Consider the following 20,225-nt stretch of genomic DNA (forward strand, 5'->3'; position numbering starts at 1 on the left):
CCTAAACAAATGGAAGTACCTCCTTGTGGGAAAGGTAACAAATATGAATATCTCGATAAAAGCAAAGGGCTAAAGGGTATCTTCAATGGAACAACATGATGTATTTTACTGGCTTAATGTCAAACTTGTAATAAAACATTAAAATCTTACTTTAGTTTTATTTGTTGATAAGACTTTTGTATTAAGTGTACTTAAATATTAACTGTTTTTTTAATTATTTTTATTAAATTAATATGTTTTAGAACTTTAAAGTAAATAACTTTTAAATTAAGAACTTGTTATATTATTTTGCATTTGTTTCCAGAATAAAAAACGAAATAATTGATTCAGTTCTGCAGTAGTTTCACAGCAATTTGCGTGGCCTTTTATTTTGAAAGGGTAAACAATTTTTTTTCCTGACTTTCTGCATTAAATAATAAAAAAATATTTACTTATATAAATAAAAAGATTTGATGCAAAAAGGCATAAAAAATAAAACTAAATTAGCAATTTGGATGCTTTTATTTTGAATAATTTTGAAAAAAAAAACGTTGAAAACACTCATTCATTCACAGATGGACAGAGAGGTTTGACCAGATCATCCTGAAGGTATTTTTACCTGCAGTCCTGCTTTAAGCTGCAGGTTGGACGCTGCTGTCGCCGCTGGATGAGGGGGTAAGGTGCTTTATGTAGCAGGAAAAGGTCACGCCAGACCTCATTGGCTTTTATTAAAATTTTATATTTACCCTCAACACCATACGTGACTGCTGTCGTAAAAATCTCAAAACATGAAAACTTAAATTTCAGCAATAGGTTTTTCATTCGGCGTATGTTTCATTTGTGGAGCACTAAGAATAAGACGGCTTCCTACCTTAAATTACCACAAACAGTAATGCGTTTCCTGTAAAACAAAATCATATTGCTCAATAGCTTTTGATAGTCTGGTTTTTAAATATTGTGAATCTCTAATTTATTTAAAGTAAACGTTTTGTCCTGTTACATACGTAAATCTTATTTTTATAAAACAAAAAAATAAAGCTTGTGGTAACAACCCCTGGCTAAAATCATGGAATCACCAGTCTCTGAGGATGTTCCTTCAGTTGTTGAATTTTGTAGAAAAAAAACAGATCACAGACATGACAAAAAACTAAAGGCATTTCAAATGACAACCTTTTGGCTTTAAGAAATACTAAAACAAATCATGAAAAATAATTGTGGTAGCCAGTAACCGTTACATTTTTAGAACAAGCACAGGGAATAAATTATGGAATCACTCAATTTTGAAAAAGAAAATATGGAATCACCCTGTAAATTGTCATTACAAACAATAACACCTGCATCAGATTAAATCTGCTCGTTAGTGTCCAGGTAAAAAGGAGTGATCACACCTTGGAGAGCTGCTGCAACAAGAGGACTGACATGAATCATGGCTCCAACACCAGAGATGTCACTTGGATTATCAAATTCCTTAAAGAGGGTAAATCATCACGCAGTGTTGCACAAGATGTTGGTTGTTCACAGTCCGCTGTGTCTAAAACCTGGACCAAGTACAAACAACATGGGAAGGTGGTTAAAGGCAAGCATACTGGTAGACCAAGGAAGACATCAAAGCGTCAAGACAGAAAACTTAAAGCAATAGGCCTTGAAAACAAAATGTACAACAAAATAAATGAGGAACAAATGGGAGGAAACTGGAGTCAACGTCTGTGACCAAACTGTAAGAAACCGCCTAAAGGAAATGGGATTTACATACAGAAAAGCTAAAAGAAAGCCATCACTAGCACCTAAACAGAAAAAAACAAGGTTACAATGGGCTAAGGAAAGGCAATTGTGGACTGTGGATGACTGGATGAAAGTCGTATTCAGTGATGAATCTCGAATCTGCATTGGACAAGGTGGTGATGCTGGAACTTTTGTTTGGTGTTGTTCCAAAGAGATTTATGCAGACGACTGTCTGAAGAAAACATGCACATTTCCACAGTCATTGATGATATGGGGCTGCATGTCAGGTAAAAGCACTGGGGAGATGGCTGTCATTACAACTTCAATAAATGCACAGGTTTACATTGACATTTTTACACTTATCCCATCTACCGAAAGGATGTTTGGGGATGATGACATCATTTTTCAAGATGATAATGCACCTTGCCATAGAGCAAAAACTGTGAAAACATTCCTTGAAGAAAGACGCATAAGGTCAATGTCATGGCCTTCAAATAGTCCGGATCTCAATCCCATTGAAAATCTGTGGTGGAAGTTAAAGAAAATGGTCGATGATGAGGCTCCAACCTGCAAAGCTGATCTGGCAACAGCAATCAGAGAAACCTGGAGTCAGATTGGTGAAGAGTACTGTTTGTCACTCATTCAGTCAATGCCTCAAAGACTGCAAGCAGTTATAAAGGCCAGAGGTGGTGCAACAAATACTAGTGATGTTTTGGAGTGTTATTTTGTTTGTTTTTCATGATTTCATAATTTATTCCCTGTGCTTGTTCTAAAAATGTAACTGTTACTGGCTACCACAATTATTTTTTGCGATTTCTTTTAGTATTTATTAAAGCCAGAAGGTTGCCATTTGAAATGCTTTTAGTTTTTTGTCATGTCTGTGATCTGTTTTTTTTTTCTACAAAATGCAACAACTGAAGGAACATCCTTAGAGACTGGTGATTCCATAATTTTTGCCAGGGGTTGTAATTAGCTGGCAATTAGCTAGTTTTGCATTAAATGTAATTATATTAGCACCTTACCATGACAAAGCCTTTATCATATTTATTTATTTATTGCGTTTATGAGGACATTTAGCTGCCTGCCATAAACATATATCATTATATTACACCTGTGGATTAATAAGTTAATAATTAAAAAGGCAAACAGTTTAAAAGTAGGCATATGAGATTCTCATAAGATTTTAACTTTCATTTAAAATACCACAGTTTTGTGATATTTACTCACAAATTCAAAGTAAAAATACTTAATATGATCTTTTAGCTTTTATTTAAAGCAGAAAGTCAAAAATTAATGTAATATATTACAAGTTTAATATCTTTCTAAGAGATGAGCACTGAGAGCAACCAGGCACTTCTCAATAAAGTAGAATATCTTCAAAAAGTTTATTTGTTTCAGGAATTTCATTCAAAAACGTGAAACTCATATAGATTCATTACACACAGAGTGATATGTTTAAATGCTTAGTTCTGCTTATTTTGATAATTATGACTTACTGCTCATGAAAAATCCCAAACTGAGTCTGACACAAAATCTGAAGAATAATGAAGACAATTTAAAAAGGATTTTTAAAAGGTTTTTAAAAGGATTTTTAAAACATTACCAACTTGATGGCAGTCCAGACAGTCATTGGCAACCTCCTCAAGGGGGCCTACTCATTAAGCTGTTCACAAAAAACTATTTAAGGCATATTCATGGAAGGTTGAGTGGAAGGAAAAAGTGCGGTAAAAAAAGGTACATAAGCTACAGGCATAACTGCAGAATAAAATTAGGGGGAGATTTAAAAGCTGTGCACTGGGGTCAGCTGTCTATCCGACATTCTAACTTACCATATGCAGATTTAACACAGAGCTACCTTAGTAAGAGTAATGAGTGGCTTGTTCTTATTTTCAGCACTATGACTGTCTTTTGCAACCATAAATATTTCCAAACAACCAAAGCGCGAGACCTGTAGTAGCCTTTAGCCAGCTGGTTAGAGGAGGGGAGGGCCTCTGTTACTCTGAACCTCAAACATCTGGAGACAGCTTCAGCCTTTCTCTCTGGAGTTTCATTAAAGAAACTTTAAACTATAAAAACGATAGCATATGATGGTCAATTTTGGCACAATGTAAACCATAACTTTTTAAAACCTTGGTATGCCCTGATATACTGATTAGTATGACTGGCCCATGACTATTTAATAGATTGGAAATATTTCAGCATCAACAGTGTGTTTCTTGAAAAGATAGACAGCATTTGATTAATTGTGTCTCTTAGGTCCTGCATCAAGTATCGTTTTGTTTTACCTTTATAATTTTGTAAAACATTAATAATCTGTTCATTTAGAAAATATTTTCTCTCTCTGACCCCTTCGCTATCTAATGAATCCTCAGAATAACAGATGGCTGGAATGAGGAAGAGGTTCGTGTCCTCCTCAGCTGAAGAAGACGATACAACCCCCTGGGAGAATCTTCACCTCTCCGATTTGGATCCGGCCACCGAACAGGAACATCCCTATGCATCTCTGCTCCAGTAAGATGTCTCTGCAGCCTCCATCACCAGATCCATGTGGGCCGAGTCAGGACTGCCAAAATGCTAGATGTGTCATGTTACGTTTTAACAGAAAAGATATTCAGTTTAGAAAAATGACAGAACTGACACGGTAATCTAAAATAGGATTAATGTGTTGCTTTTTTCCATCTCTTGCCGCTGATTCATTTTAAACCATTTTTTTAAACAAATACATATGCTTTGATCTAAAGCCTTTCACTGCTCTGGCCGTTGTCTTGCTGGAGCCTCTAACAGGTTTTCTTCCGTATTTAGCTCCATCCACCTTCCCGTGAGCTCTGACCAGCTCACCTGGCCCTCCTGAAAACTGCTTCTCTTATTTGGTTTTCTGGTCTGCATGATGCAGTTAGTTCACCAATGTTCTCTAAAAAACCTTTGAGGCCTTCATTGAACATCTGGTTTATATTGTGATTATATTTCACATAAGCGGACTCTATATATGTGTTAGATAACTACTAAAGGTAGTTAGCAGGACTGCTTTTCAGACAATTTACCACAGACTAAATATTAGAAATAAATAAACATCACTTTTATATAAACACTGGTGTTTTTTGTGCAGCTGCCACCGAATCCAAGACTCTCTGCTGAGCTCCAACAGCAACTTCACCGGATACAGAGGCGTCCTGAACTGGATTATCATCCTCCTCGTCTGTTTCTCTCCTCTTTGTTCAAATTGAATTAAATGAAACAGTTTATCTGTGTTTTATGTTTACATGTGTTTGTCTTTCTGACTTTCAGGTCCTGACTCATGCCCACCTGTTCTTAGAGAATTTTATACAGTGAGTGTCAAATAGATAATTTATATAATTTATTATAATAATATTTACTGCACACTACTAACACTTGTAATTATGTTAACTGTGATAATGAACTCAAAGGGTTTCAGTTTTTTGTTGAGCACAGTTTTTAACAGCAGGCTTTTGGCCGGAAATACACTCACTGGCCACTTTATCAGGTACATCTTGCACGTAATCTCCCGCTCCAGCACATCCCAAAGTCGCTCTGTTTGTTTGAGATCTGGTGACTGTGGAGGCCGTTGGAGTACAGTGAACCCACCAGTTGGAGCTGATCCTTGTGACATGGTGCATTATCTTCTTGGAAGTAGCCATCAGAAGATGAGTACACTGTGGTCAAACATGGATGGTCAGCAACAATACTTGGGGAGGCTGTGGAGTATTAATTACGCTCAGTTGGTGTTTAGAGGCCCAAAGTGTGAACAAAATATGTATTCCCCATATCATTATACCAACAACAACCTGAACTGACAGGACAGATCCATGCTTTTATGTTGTTTACACCAAATTTGACCCAAACATTTGAATGTTCAGCTGGAATCCAGATTAATCAGTGAAAGCAGGGTTTTTCCCCATCTGTTTTTAGCCCGTCTTGGTGAGCATGTGTGAAGCCTCGGTTTCCTATTCTTATATGACAGGACTGGCACCCCTTGAGTTCTCCTGCTGCTGTAGCCCATCTACTTCAAGGTTTGATGTAATGTGCCTGCAGAGATGGTATTCTGCATGCCTTATTTGCTGGGCCAAACTTAAGAAAGGCCCAGAAAGGACAGTAGCTCAGGGCCACAAGTTTTGAGGATCCCCAAAGATTGCATGAATGCATGTTTTGCAAACACTGTACTTTATACAATGTTGGTAGCGGTTGGTAGCACTGTTGCCTTGCAGCAAGAAGGTCCTGGGTTCGACTCCCAGCCAGGGGTCTTTCGCATGTTTGCATGTTCTCCCCGTGCATGCGTGGGTTCTCATCGGGGACTCCAGCTTCCTCCCATACTCAAAAGACATGCCTGTTAGGTTAATTGTCTCTCTAAGTTGCCCTTAGGTGTGTGAATGAGTGTGTTGTTTATGTGTTGCCCTGCGATGGACTGGCGACCTGTCCAGGGTGTACCCCGCCTCTCGGCCGCAGACTGCTGGAGACAGACACCAGCTTCCCGGTAACCCACTATGGAAGAAGCGGTATAGAAAATGACTGACTGACAATACTAAAGCATTTTATTGCAGATTATGACGTTATAGTATTTCTTTTAGGGAACAACATAGAGCAATCAGCCAACGGGCTGTTTTAATCCGACCATGCATTAATTTGTACCCACTGATGTATAGGTGTGCCTACCAATGTACTATAATTTGCATTAGTAAAAAACTTTTTTGTGCATAGTGCACCACATCCTTCTACATATGGCCCTGGTTTTGTATCAGGTTGTTATTTTAAACCACTGATGTGTTTCTGGCATCGATAACCATCCCATGCCCATAGTCACTTAAATGCCCTTTTTTCCACATTCTGATGGTGAATTTGAATTTAAACAAGTTGAAAGGATGCCTCAAAACAAGAAGCTGCTGCCAGGTGACTGACTGACTTATGTTAACAAGCAGTTCAAGTGGCCCGTGAGTGTATAGTTTATCTTACAGAAGCTTTAAATGTACTTGCCGTAATTTGAACGCTTTTTAATAAATGAAAAACCAAATTTAGGACTTCGCAGAAACATTTTAGCCAGAAATTTAGTTCGAATGTACATTTAGGTTTAGAAAATCTAAAAATGCACATTATTATGTTTGTGCTAGTATCTTATTTGGTAACATTTTGCACCTTAATTTGATGCTGATACCACTGTATGATTGTCAAACCCATCCTTTAATGGAGATGGAATACTGTTTCTACATTTAACTTTCTAATTTATGTTTTCACTTTAGGTTATGCAAGATTTCTAAAATCCATAAACTAGCTTTAATTCCATGTTAATGTGTTTGCATTAATTTTAAACTAGTTTTTTGCCACTGTACACTGAATTCTTGCTTCAGCATCCTGATCTAATAGGAAGCATTAGGGGGGATGCAGTGACACCTAGAGGTGAAAAAAGGTTTTGCAATCAGTGAGACAAAACATCAGTCCTACATCATCCACATTGCTCATCTTTAAAGCCTCTAAAGTGTATCAACAATGAATGTGTACATGTTTTCATGTCTTCCATCACAGACAGGCTCAAGATGAATATTTATGTCTTCAAATATCTGGTGTCTTGTAAATATCTGCTGTGTTTTTTATCCTAACAGACATGGCTTTTTGATAGATGTCAGAAAGATTTTGGGCCATCTGATTGAGGACAGCTTCAACTGGCCATCTGTTAACCTCATATTGGGTAAGAAACAACAGACTGAAGTGCAGCAACGATAACAGGGATGTGATCAAATTAAACTTTAAATGCACTAAAAAGTTAGATCATTTTCTAAAGATGCAACAAAAAAACCCAAAGCTAGATTTCACAGTTTTTACTGAATAATTGTATACAGTTATATTTTTAGAATACCTACAAATCTGGAAAATGATGTTTGTGAAACACACACACAGAAATCAAAGGTTAAATGTGTTCTTGTTGCATTTTCAACGTGCTGCACAGCTTCAGTATTTTGCAATATAGAGCTTGTTTCTTCCAGCTGCCAACCTATTTGTACTGGTAGGATTTTACTTGGAGAAATCTCTAGAAAGGGTAAGACTTTCTTCATCCGTTTTTAAACTATGCAGAACATTTCACTAAAAATGAGTAGATGATCTTTTCAGTTCAGGATCCCCATCTTTGTTTGTTTCAGGGAGTCCTGTCCTCCACACACGGCCATTGTTTACATATGATAAATCTGGGATTCCTTCTGCTGTGTCCTGCTGTGGTCATTGCCTGTGAGCCAAAAATATCAGCCGGTGATTATCCATTTCCATTAAAGATTTCTGCCAATTTCACCTAAAACCACTAATTAAAGTGTCATTATCTATATGGCTTACTTAATACAATTACATTTTAATGTTGTCTCCTTACTTACATGTCATGTGATATATTTATATACCAGTTGTGGCTGAGATCTTGGAATTTTGAGTTGACCCACAATGTCATGTTTCAGTAAAAATACTTTTGTTCAGGATTGAGGGGTGTGAAATTTGTGCCCCCGGTCAGAAGTTTTACATTCTAAAAAAACAGTTTGTAACAACTTTAAAGTCTCGTAGTCAAGAGATTTACTTTGATCTCTTTTTGTTGATTGCCTTATATTTTATCTTTCTCCAATACCGATTGAAAATAAGGGTTTCCCTTCCATGTGGTTTCCAAAGATTCGATTCAATCAATCAATCAATCAATAGTACTTTTTTGAATTGATTGTTTTATTCTGATCCACAAACAATCAGAAATATGAATACAGGCGCAAATATGTACAAAACACCTAACAGGTATTTGCATAAATGCAAGTTGCACCTCAACCACACACTTTTTGGGGTCATCAACATCATAATTCTGACTGAATATTTGACCACTCTTTTTTGCAGAATTGCTAGAGTTTGTTTAAATTGGCATGTTCCCTGCCTCAGACCCAGCTTTTATGCATAGCTCACACTTTCTCAATAATTTTGAGTTCAGAGGTTTGGGAAGGTAACTCCTGAAGCTTAGTGTTAGCATTCTTTATAAAGTTTCAATGTGTGTTTGCCATCATTGTTCTGTGAGAACACCAGTTTAGGTCCTTTTCTCAGCCGTCTAGTTGTTGTTCTAAGGTGAGGCTAAGGAAATTTGAAGGAGTTATTTTTTGTTTTTTTCAACCCTTTTGTGAAATGCATCAATACCACTGAAAGCAAAACAAGACCACAGCATGATGCTACCACCACTGTGCTCTCAGGTTAAAAGGCCTCAGCATCACTTTTCCAAAAATCTTTTATTCTTTTCTGACTATAAACATTTTATAGTCAGAATTTTTTCCAGAAGACATTGACTTGTCCTCATGGGCAGCTGCAAATTTCTGACTATCTAGAAGTTGTTTATTTTGGGGCAGGGTCTTTTTTCCTGGTCAGCACCCTCTCAGTCAATATTGATTATAAACTGGTTTCAATAATACTGATGTTTCAGCAGTTTTCAATTCATGGCCGGCTTGAACCTTGGTGGTTTCTGGAACATGTTCAACACATGAACCCTTGTTCTTGAACATCCTAACCTACTTTGTTTCATCTGTAGGTAGCAGTTTGAGTCGGATGGTTGAAACCTGGATATAACTGGGAGTCCAAACAGGGCAATCACCTCAAACACACAGCAAATGTGGTGTTAGAATGGATAAATCAAGCTCAGGTTAAACTTCCTAAAATGACCTCTAAAATGAGCCCTGGCCTCAACACTGAAAACTTCTGGATTATGCTTAAAAGCTGGGTCTGCCCTGGAAGTCAGCCTGTTCAAATTAACTTAAACTGATGTAAACTTCTGACCTGCAGCTCTAGTGATCAACAGAAAAAACTTTGTCTTTGTACCTCATTTTTAATAACAGCAGCCAAATTAATTGGCTTTAAAGATCCGTTGTAGATTTGTTGCAGTGGGCCCACCACCTGCAGGGGGAACCGTGAGGGACCGGTGCAAACAGGAATGGGCGGCGGACAAAGGTGGAGACCTCAGCGGCCCGATCCCCGGATGCTTAGGCTGGCTCTAGGGACGTGGAATGTCACCTCGCTGGGGGGGAAGGAGCCTGAGCTTGTGCGGGAGGTCGAGAGATATCGATTAGAATTAGTCGGGCTCGCCTCCACACACAGCAGGGGCTCTGGAACCCATCTCCTCGAGAGGGGCTGGACTCTCTTCGACTCTGGAGTCGCCCACGGGGAGAGGCGGCGGGCTGGCGTGGGTTTGCTTATTACCCCCCAGCTCAGCCGTCTAGTGTTGGGGTTTACCCCAGTGGATGAGAGGGTCGCATCCCTGCGCCTTCGGGTTGGGGAGAGGTCTCTGACTATCATTTCAGCCTACGGGCCGAGTGGTAGTGCAGAGGACCCGGCCTTCTTGGCGTCCCTGTCGGGGGTGCTGGATAGTGCCCCTCCCGGGGACTCCATTATTCTGCTGGGGGACTTCAACGCCCACGTGGGGAACGACAGTGACACATGGGGAACGACAGTGACACCTGGAGAGGCGTGATCGGAGGAATGGCCTCCCCGATCTGAATCCGAGTGGTGTTTTGTTATTGGACTTCTGTGCTAGTCACAGATTTTCCATAATGAACACCACATAAGGGTGTCCATCAGTGCACTTGGCACCAGGACACCCTAGGCAGGAGGTCAATGATCGACTTTGTTGTCGTATCATCAGACCTTCGGCCACATGTTTTGGACACTCGGGTGAAGAGAGGGGCTGACCTGGTAGTGAGTTGGATCTGCTGGAGGAAGAGAAAGCCGGACAGACTTGGCAGGCCCAAGCGCATAGTGAGGGTCTGCTGGGAACGCCTGGCGGAGCCCTCGGTCAGGGATGTATTCAACTCCCACCTCCGGGAGAGCTTTGACCAGATTCCGGGGGATGTTGGAGACATAGAGTCCGAGTGGACCATATTCTCCGCATCTATTGTCGATGCTGCTGCCCGTAGCTGCGTGCGGCTGTAAGGTCTGCGGTGCCTGTCGCGGCGGCAATCCCAGAACCCGGTGGTGGACACCGGCAGTAAGGCCAAGCTGAAGAAGGAGTCCTATCGGCTGTGGTTGGCTTGTGAGACTCCTGAGGCGGCCGACGGGTACCGTGAGGCCAAGCGTGCGGCGGCCGCGGCTGTGGCAGAGGCAAAAACTCGGGCCTGGGAGGAGTTCGGTGAGGCCATGGAGGACTACCGGTTGGCCTCGAAGGGTATTGGAGAGGAGAGTCCGGCCGATAGTCGAACCTTGGCTTCTGGAGGAGCAGTGTGGTTTTCGTGCCGGCCGTGGAACACTGGACCAGCTCTATACCCTCTACAGGGTATTTGAGGGTTCATGGGAGTTTGCCCAACTGGTTCACATGTGTTTTGTGAACCTGGAGAAGGCATTCGAGCGGGAGATCGACAGACGGATCAGTGCGGATCAGTGCGGCCGTCACAGTAATGGGGGTCACTGTGCCGGTCCATTGTGGTGAAGAGAGCTGAGCCAAAAAGCGAAGCTCTCGATTTACTGGTCGGTCTACGTTCCTACCCTCACCTATGGCCATGAACCTTGGGTCATGACCGAAAGAACAAGATAAAAGCGGCTGAAATGAGCTTCCTCCGTAGGTCTCGGCCATCTGAGAGGGGCTTGGAGTAGAGCCGCTGCTCCTCCACATCGAGGAGCCAGTTGAGGTCTCTCGGGCATCTATACCGGATGCCTCCTGGACGCCTTCCTCGGGAGGTGTTCCAGGCATGTCCCACCGGGAGGAGGCCCAGGGGACGGCCCAGGACACGCTGGAGGGACTATGTCTCTCGGCTGGCCTGGGAACGCCTTGGGCTCCCCCTGGAGGAGCTGGAGGAGGTGTCAGGAGAGAGGGACGTCTGGGTGTCTCTGCTGAGTCTGCTGCCCCCGCCAACCGGTCCCGGATAAGCGGAAGACGACGAGTACGAGTATGAGATCTGTTGTAGACAGTCAGCCACTCCTGCATTGGTTAATAGAAGAACAGTTGTAAACCAAGAAAATGTTGATGTTTGCTTTATTTGCACCAGGTGGAGCATTCTTCTCTCTCTGGTTCTACATCATTCTAGGAATGAAGCTTTATTCTTACCAGGAGACTAACTTCTGGTACCGCTTGGTTGATTCAGGTATTTCTGTAGCACCGCAACGACTGCTGATTATAAAAACTGTTATGATCCCCAGCTTTGAAATGGCTAATAGCACTCATTACTTGTTGGAATCCGACAGTTCCAGCTATTGGTTTAAAGAAAAGAATCGGCACAAAACAAGTTCAGGCAAAAAAAAAAAAACGAACAAGAGAGGAAGCTTCAAATCAGACATGCAGCCAGTGTTATTCAGGCAGCTTCCCTGAACCTAAACCCAGAAACTAAAACAGCAAACCAAAGCCAATGATGGGACTCCTGGTAAGTCCCACTCAAACTAACCATTAACAGTTAGGAAATTCCTAGGAAACCCAACATTTCAAGCAGACTGGAGGAAGGGCGTGCTTTCTATAGTTTGCTCATTGAGTTTGCTCCATAAAGGACAGGAAATATAACAGTTACAGTCAAACTCAGAGATACATTTCTACTATGTTAGATAGCAGTTTTGATATGGAAGATATGGCTCACCTCCCAGGGTGGCACAATCTGGGGTCGGCACTCAACTACAAAAATGTTTCAAAGTTATCTATCACTTGTAGGACCAACAAGTTTTTGACTCCTTAATCGCATTTTTATAAGTCCAATCAGAAATAGCTTCCTGTTTAACGCTAAAAGTTTTGAATTTGATCCCAAAACATTGATTTCTGTGTTTCTTAGAGAGGTCTGGAATGCATTTGATCCACTCTAGATCAGAATATTAAATGTTGGTTCTGTGAATAAAAGAAACATATGATCATCAATAACTACAGTACTTTCTCCTTTAGAGAAGGACCTGGATGGATCTGTTGGCCAAACAAATCTGACACTAGGAGGTGAATCTGGTTGTCATTCATTAATTGATGCTTCATTTTATAACAGCTGTTCATGCATTTTGACAATCTTGACTCTTTGCTCATTTGCCAGATCTGTATTATTTCCTCTTTGCTCCGACTCTGTGCTACCAGAGAGATTTCCCTTTCACTCCAAAGATCAGCATCAATAAGCTGTTCCACAGGCTGCTGGAAATGGTGAGCGAGATATCGACAACAAATTGATCTTGGACGGTTTATTATACTTAGAGCATTCAGATATTCCTTTTATGTTGGTAGAACTACTGACATATTTTTTTTTTTTTTTGAATTTTTTTAGTACTTGGAATCCACACAGATGATAAAGCTTCATAGGTCCCTGCGCCGTGTTTTAGCATGGAAATAAATTGGCTCATTAAAAGACGTTAATTAACTTTGCGTGTGTAAAGTATGACGCCTGGTAACAGCATTGGCTCTAATCAGGAAGAAAATCAAAGTCTTAAATTCTAACTTGGCATTGATTTTCACAGCAGGGCCTCAGATACATGAAATCACACGTTTTCAGCTGTTTTACCGCAGTTCTTTGATTTTTGCCCCGTTTTGTACCTTCAATCTGTAAACATGTGGACTATGTATGGCTACTGCCACTGTATCTTGTGACTGTTTCTTCTTTATTTTTTAATTTTATGTATCAAATTCATGCATAACCCCAGAGAAATTCATCTTTTTGTGTGTTCTGTCTTCAGGTGGTGGTTATTCAGATCATGGTTGGCATTGTGCAACAGGTACAGTAGCTGACGGAAGCTGCTTCCGTTCGTAAAGTAACATGATAGACATTTATCATAAAATTACAGTTACGCCCAAAATTATTCATACATCTGGCAGATTTAGGTTTAAAGTAATCTTTTAGTTTGATCGACATGTTTCTTCTGAGTAGACGCAGTACTCTTTTTTTTATTTTTTATTGGTCCATAGAATTGGTCCTGACTTGAATCTCATAGAGAATAGGTTGGTGGAGCTAAAGATTAGGGTGATGGTAAGGAGGCCTTCCAACCTCAAAGGCTTGGTATTTCTTACCAAAGATAAATCGGCATAATACCTGTGGAAACATGCAAAAAGCTGCTCAGCAAATATAGAAAGGGTTTGATTTCACACTTGTGTATTTAACAATGATATATTAGTGAAGAAGTGATTTTAAAATAAATAAACCAGTTTTATTTTGTACTTTTTTTATTTCCCTCTTTTAGTGGATTGAGCCAATCTTCCAGAGATCAGATAATCCATTTTCTGTAGGTAAAATTTAATTGTTATTGGTTTTAAAAGCATAAAATGCAGTGGTATACTTTTAAATTTACTTTCATATATTTTGCTTTCCTTCACACAGGGCATAGACATCACCTTAAGAGTGGAGCACCTTGTTAGCCTGGCTGTGAGTAATTTTGATCAGATTTTCTCGTAAACAGTTGCCATGATCAGTGGTTTCCAGGCTTTCTGAAGGTTTTTTTCTCCGTTGGAATTTGGCTTCTTGTTCTCTAAGTTTTTGGTAATATTAATGAGAAAAAGTGGAAGAAAAAAGAAGACATTCTATAGCAGGTAAAAAGTAAAAAATTATGTTATCATGACATCCAACAAAGACCTGACAGGGGACCTGGAAAAAGTCATGTCTATCTAAAGTCTTCGGTCAACAGCTGTTTGGGAGCCACCGTGTTGGTGCCTAAATGCTGTTTTGATTGCATCAGAGTGTGTTAACTGAGGGTCAAGCTGTGCCAAATTATTCTCTAATCAACTATTTAAACTGCTAAAGTTCCCCGGAGCCCCTGTCCTGCAACTTTTAGATGCCTCCCTGGTCCAACACAACATGAATCGAATTACAGAATTGCCTCCTGAGCATATTATGAAGTTCAGCAGAGGCCTGGTCATGAGCCAGTTTTCTGATGTTGTTCCCATTCAGTGCATCTTTGCTTGACCAGTTTGATGGGCCAGGTCACCCTTCAGCAGTTAGCCATAAAACAAAATCATAGAGAACTATATGTTTGTTATCTTTGCTAATGCGTCTCCTTTTTTCTGCCAGGCACCGACACATTTCCTGTGGCTTCTCTTCTTCTTTTTGAGTCACTCCTGCCTAAATTTCTCCGCAGAACTGCTTCGCTTCGGGGATCGACATTTTTATGGAGACTGGTGGTCAGTTGCAAATAGAAAGAAATTACAGCCCAGTGTCATGTGATGATTTAGCTACTGAATAAATGCATATGTATTTTATTTAAAGGAATGCTCCAAATTTAATCACATTCTGGAAGAACTGGAATATTCCCCTTCAGAAATGGAGTCACAGGCATTTATGTTCGCAACTGGTGGATAGGAAGGTTTCCCCCTCACAAGCGGAGCTTCTGGTCTTCCTCGTGTCTGCTGCTCTCTTTGAGGTACAGTCCAGTACCACTTTTCAGAGATATAGCTCCCTCCTCTGGTTCATTTGATTTATTGGACAGTACTGTTGCACACAAACCAAGTAGATACATGTAATTATGTGTGAGAAAAAAATTGGACATCCCATTAAACATTCCGTACTTTTTTATTTTCTATATTTCTATATAGTTTTTTTTATAGGAAATGCTCACATATTGGTCTAATCTTTTTTTTTGCAAAAGAAACTGATTTAACTGTAGGTCAACACATAATAAATAAAGATATTAGCTACAAAGTGTATTATAACTGAGGAAAACCTTCTAAAAGCTACCCTTATTGGCTGAAATTAGAGATGTTCTTGTTGCAGTTTCTGACATCAGTCTGAGGAAAGTTTGCTCCCCTCCTCAATGCAGAAATCTTTCAGCTTTCAGATGTTGCAGTTTGGTTTATTCGTGTACCGCTTATTTCAAATCACCCAACAGCATCTCATAATCTGGTCATGTTTCTGGTCATTGTCATGTTACAGGGTCCAGTTCTGCTTTACTTTTAATTTGGTTACAGATGGCTTTAGATTTTCTCCAAACACCTTCTGGTACCCGGTAGAATTTATGGTGGGTTTCAGATGGTGAGCAGTCTGGGTTCTGCTGCAGCTCCGCCTACCTAAGCATGGTTACAAATATGGTTGCATGATCTGAGGAAAATATTTAAATCCTGAACTATTGCTGAAGTTTGTGACAATATTTAGATTTTCCCACATTTTACTGACTCTTTTCATTCCAGTTTTTGTGAGCTTGAGAATCTCAGCAACTAAATATGCACATGTAGAGTAGGCATCAATGGCAGTTAGAGCTGATCAAACTGGCCAAATGTATTACTGCCATACACAATATAAACATATGACTTGTAAAATATGATATCCTGCCAGGTATTATATCCGAGAAGTCCTATGCAACTGCAAAATTGCAAACACTGATAATTGGATTTTTATATATGCTGCAGCAGTAGTTGAATACCATGTGTGTCCAGTCTTTAGAGCTACCATCCAGCAACTTTTAGACACATCCCTTCTCCAACACACTTGAATAAAGTGAATGGCTCATTAACAGACCTCTGCAGATCTGAATGACCAGCTGATGCTTATAATTGCAGGGTCACAAGGGGCCTTTTGCTCAGTTGTCATTGGGCAAGAAGCGGGGAACAGACTGGGCAGGTTGCAAGTCCATTCTAAAAAATCAGAAAAGTGTGGTGAAGTTTTGTGTTCAGCCCCCTTTGCTCGTATATCCCTAAATAAACTTTAGTCCAACCAGTTACCTTCAGAGCGCACTGAATTGGTAAAGAGAGTCCATCGCCCACTTAAACTGAGAGGCTGGGCAAGGTGCGCCTTCAGGAGAGAAGCAGTTAATTCCCCTAACTCTGGAGAAACTGTTCAGACGCCCAGCTCATGTGGAAAAATAATTTATTAGGGTAACTACTAATCATGCACTTCTACGTCTGGAAAGAAGGAAAGATTATTAAACTGTTGAAAATGGCGATTAGAAGTCCCTGCTACATTTTCTCACATGTAGGGGACAATATCTGGAAGAAGATGCTCTATTCAGATGAGTCCAAAACAATACTTTTTGTGAATGAAACCTATCACTGGGATGATAGTTCATTCTGCAATACAGGTAAGATACTGGCTGCTCATAACCTCTCCACAGAACAAAACCTAGTAAAATTTCAGTTTATTTAAACAGACGGCTCCAACTACTAGCCGAACCAAACACAAACTTTTCAATATGCAGTTCGAAAGCTACAAATCTTAAATGAAGTCCGTTTTTACCATCCTTTTACAAATCAACACTGATAAACTAAAGAATCTTCCTGGATGCTGTATTCAGTTCATGTATTCAGTTCATTTTTATGATTGAACCTTTTTGTGGATTAGATTAAAAACAATTAATGCATTGTTGTCATGACCTTCTCTTCCTCACAGTACCTGATTGCTCTTCCTCTGCACATCTGTCATCTGTGGATTTTCCTCATGATGGTATTAGAGGTGAGAATATTGCAATAGGAGCAGATGATTTTTAATCTGTGGGGTTTAAAGCCTCTTGATAAAACAGCAGTGTTGTTGTCAAAGAGGTAGTTGCGCTTAAGTTTTTTTTTTTATAGTTGACGGTTACTGATGAAAAAATGCGCAATGAATTAAAATGCCCTTTATCCTACAGAGACACATAAGCTATTGTTCATACATTGATCCTGCAGGATCCCTAACCCAGCCTTAAGAACTGCCTCTATAAATGTGTGTATTCTGGCCCACTGCATCCGACACATAAATCTGCTGCTAACATTGTGAATTCTCCTTCTAGCTCTTGGTTGCAGTGTTCCTTGGAAGCTATTTCCATGGAAATTATGGAAACGGTTTTGTGTGGTTGTGCCTGCTGCTTGGACCTCCTCTGGCTGTGACTACGTACTTCCACGATCACTACATCCTCTAAAACGTCAGAGATTTCAGTGATAATAGGACATTTTCCTGGAAAAACTTTTTATTTTTATTTTTTAATGTATATTTTCTTTATGTATATTTTACAGCTCCAAGCTGCATAACACTGAAACTCTGTTGAATCTGTCACAAAGACCTGAAGGAAAGGTAGTCCAACCCAGTACTATCCAGGGATAGCTAATTATGTGGCCGTTGAGTGTATATCTGCGTTCAAACCCTGAACATGTTTATAAATTATCTGAATTTATATAGCGCCTTTTTAGTCTAGACCACCCAAAGCACTTTACTCTACAGCCACAGTCACACAGGTAACTTCAGGGGATGTGCCTTGCCCAAGGGCATATTGACACATGGGAGGAGGAAGCTGGAATCAAACCCACAATTTTTCAAATGCAAGACAACTATTCCGCCTACTAAGCCACTGTTGTCTCTAATACAGGTTGTATACTACTACGTGTGCAACTTGTTTACTGAGAAACTAACTTTCAGAAGTGAACATCAACAGTTTATTTCTACCAATATTAGTACAATGTATGTACATTCCAGCAATATTGTTGGATATTGAGGTTGGGGTTTCCGGGACAACTCTGACATTCTGTGTCAGAATTCCGACTTCAGTTGATTTTTCTGACTTCCAAGCACGAATTGAACATCCCATTGAACTGCTTCCTTTCTAATGCCTTGTAGCGGCTAGCTGTGTAGCAGTGCTAGCATTTAGTGCTACAAACAAGTGCTAGTGCCGGCGGTCGAATGTACATAAAAGATAAAAGGCAAGAGGAGATTGTTTTGCAGCTTTATATTCTTCGTTTTACTGCTCACAGCATTTTTTTGGCATCTGTGCTTAAAAAACAAAAGTACCATGCTCCTCACTGATGCTTGTATTGCAACCACCCTGTCCCCTGCTACAGCATAGTGGCATCCAATAAAGTTTTAGAATAATTCCAATATTAATCTTACTAAGCAAAATAGATGAGATGTTAAAGCAAACTCCACTCAGAACAGGCCTCACCATGGTCAATCAAAGACTTTGACTACACAAGCTCATCATCATATCCGGAGGTTGCACTGAAAATAGACGAATGCATGCTGCCAGCATTGCTGCTAAGCCTGTCACTGCTCAGACCATACGGCGCACACTGGCTGTCGTTCCAAATGGAAGCCTCTTCTAAAGATAATGTACAAGGAAACCTGCAAACAGTTTGCTGAAGACAAGCAGACTAAGGACATGGATTACTGGTACCCGTCCTGTGGTCTGATGAGAGCAAGATAAACTTATTTGTTTCAGATGGTTTCATGTGTGGCTTCAACCAAGTGAAGAGTACCAAGACAAGTGTGTTTTGCCTACAGTCAAGCATGGTGGTGGGAGTGTCATGATTTGGGGCTGCATAAATGCTACTGGCAATTGGGAGCTACAGTTCATTTATGGAACCAGGAATACCAACATGTACTGTGACATACCGAAGCAGAGCATGATCCTTTCCCTTCGGAAACTGGGGCACAGGGCAGGACATCCACCAGCTCTGTGATGGCGTCATGGAAGAGAATTCCAGTAGCAACCTGTGAACATCTAGTGAACTCCATCTCCAAGATAGTTAAGACAGTGCTGGAAAATAATAGCGGCCACACAAAATATTGACACTTTGGACATAATTTGGACATTTTTACTTAGAGGTGTACTTACTTTTGTTGGCAGTGGTTTAGACATTAATGACTGTATGTAAAGTTATTTTAAAGGGACAGCAAATGTACACTGTTGTAGAAGCTATATACCGACTATGTTCAACCAGTGACAGTTGAGCTCAATGTGATTATTTTATGTGAGTAATTAATGCTTGCTAATGGTTTAATTTGAAATATTCCTGTTATGATCATACTTTATTGTGCCCATTGTGTTTTTATCTACAAAAGTAAATAATATTCTTTGTAGTGTATTTCATGTGTTTACTGCATTTTCATCTTTTCTTACTGCACCTGGAAGAAAAGATGAAAGTAGAAAGTCTCAAAAATAAAAACTTTAGGTTGGAGAAACAAACTATTTGTGAAAATCTCCAATTTCAGAAGGATGTTGCTTTTCAGTCTTTATCTAAAATTCATAGAACCATCACAGGAAAAAGAACAGATGAAGTAACGGATAAAACAAATAACTGAGAATATCCAGGAGAAGCGAACTATGAAAGAACTTTACAGTAAACTGGTGGAAAATTGCATTCTTAGGTCAAAGCTGCCCAAAATGGAAGAACAGATGAGAGCAAAAGAAAGACAGAAACATCAGGAGAGCATTCGATTGCAGAGATAATTTGTGTAACGGACTTTTGTCTATGCCTTTCGTGTTAGATCCTACTGCTGCATTTGATTCAAATGGCCACGATATTCTTTTACAACATCAAGGCAACAGGACTGGCCTGGTTTAGATTATTTTTGTCTAACAGATTCCAGTTTGTTTATACTAATGATAAATCTTTTTCATGCCTCAATCTTTGTATTCTCATTCTCACCTTTAACAGAATTATAGCTGGGTGTGGGGGGTATGCCCCTGTAAATCTTTGTGCCTCACAGCGCCCCTGATGATCCAGGAGAGTGATTTATTTCTCATGTAATTAACAAGCTAATTACACCAGTGCAGCGAACTCGCAACTAAATCAATTAGAAAGATGTTTCATAATGGCCTAGGTCATTTTTTTTTTTGTCAAAAATGATTTTATTTTATTTTTTGCCTAAACGCCACCTCTTGTAAAATTGTCTAAATCCTCGGTT

The 20,225-nt window shown here is 40.0% G+C and overlaps 1 protein-coding gene across 3 annotated transcripts; it reads left to right on the plus strand.

Annotated features, from left to right (window-relative positions):
* Positions 1-503: 503 nt before the first annotated feature.
* On the plus strand, positions 504-19,534 carry LOC124877928 (diacylglycerol O-acyltransferase 1-like). Of its 3 annotated transcripts, XM_047381575.1 has the most exons (18): positions 504-654; positions 4,074-4,212; positions 4,808-4,895; positions 4,987-5,027; positions 7,311-7,396; positions 7,692-7,744; positions 7,845-7,950; positions 11,685-11,780; positions 12,560-12,607; positions 12,699-12,802; positions 13,330-13,368; positions 13,831-13,872; positions 13,968-14,012; positions 14,655-14,764; positions 14,850-15,003; positions 16,962-17,024; positions 17,338-17,469; positions 17,561-19,534. In XM_047381575.1, exons 2-17 carry the CDS (start codon positions 4,082-4,084, stop codon positions 17,464-17,466), a joined length of 1,335 nt encoding a protein of 444 aa, XP_047237531.1. In that variant the 5' UTR covers positions 504-654; positions 4,074-4,081; the 3' UTR covers positions 17,467-17,469; positions 17,561-19,534. The 3 variants fall into 3 exon arrangements, with proteins under 3 accessions (XP_047237531.1, XP_047237523.1, XP_047237539.1); XM_047381567.1 differs by having other exon boundaries at positions 17,338-19,534; XM_047381583.1 differs by lacking the exon at positions 11,685-11,780 and having other exon boundaries at positions 17,338-19,534.
* Positions 19,535-20,225: the final 691 nt, after the last annotated feature.

Source organism: Girardinichthys multiradiatus, chromosome 2 (genome assembly GCF_021462225.1).
Source record: "Girardinichthys multiradiatus isolate DD_20200921_A chromosome 2, DD_fGirMul_XY1, whole genome shotgun sequence".
In the NCBI taxonomy this organism is placed as follows: Eukaryota; Metazoa; Chordata; class Actinopteri; order Cyprinodontiformes; family Goodeidae; genus Girardinichthys; species Girardinichthys multiradiatus.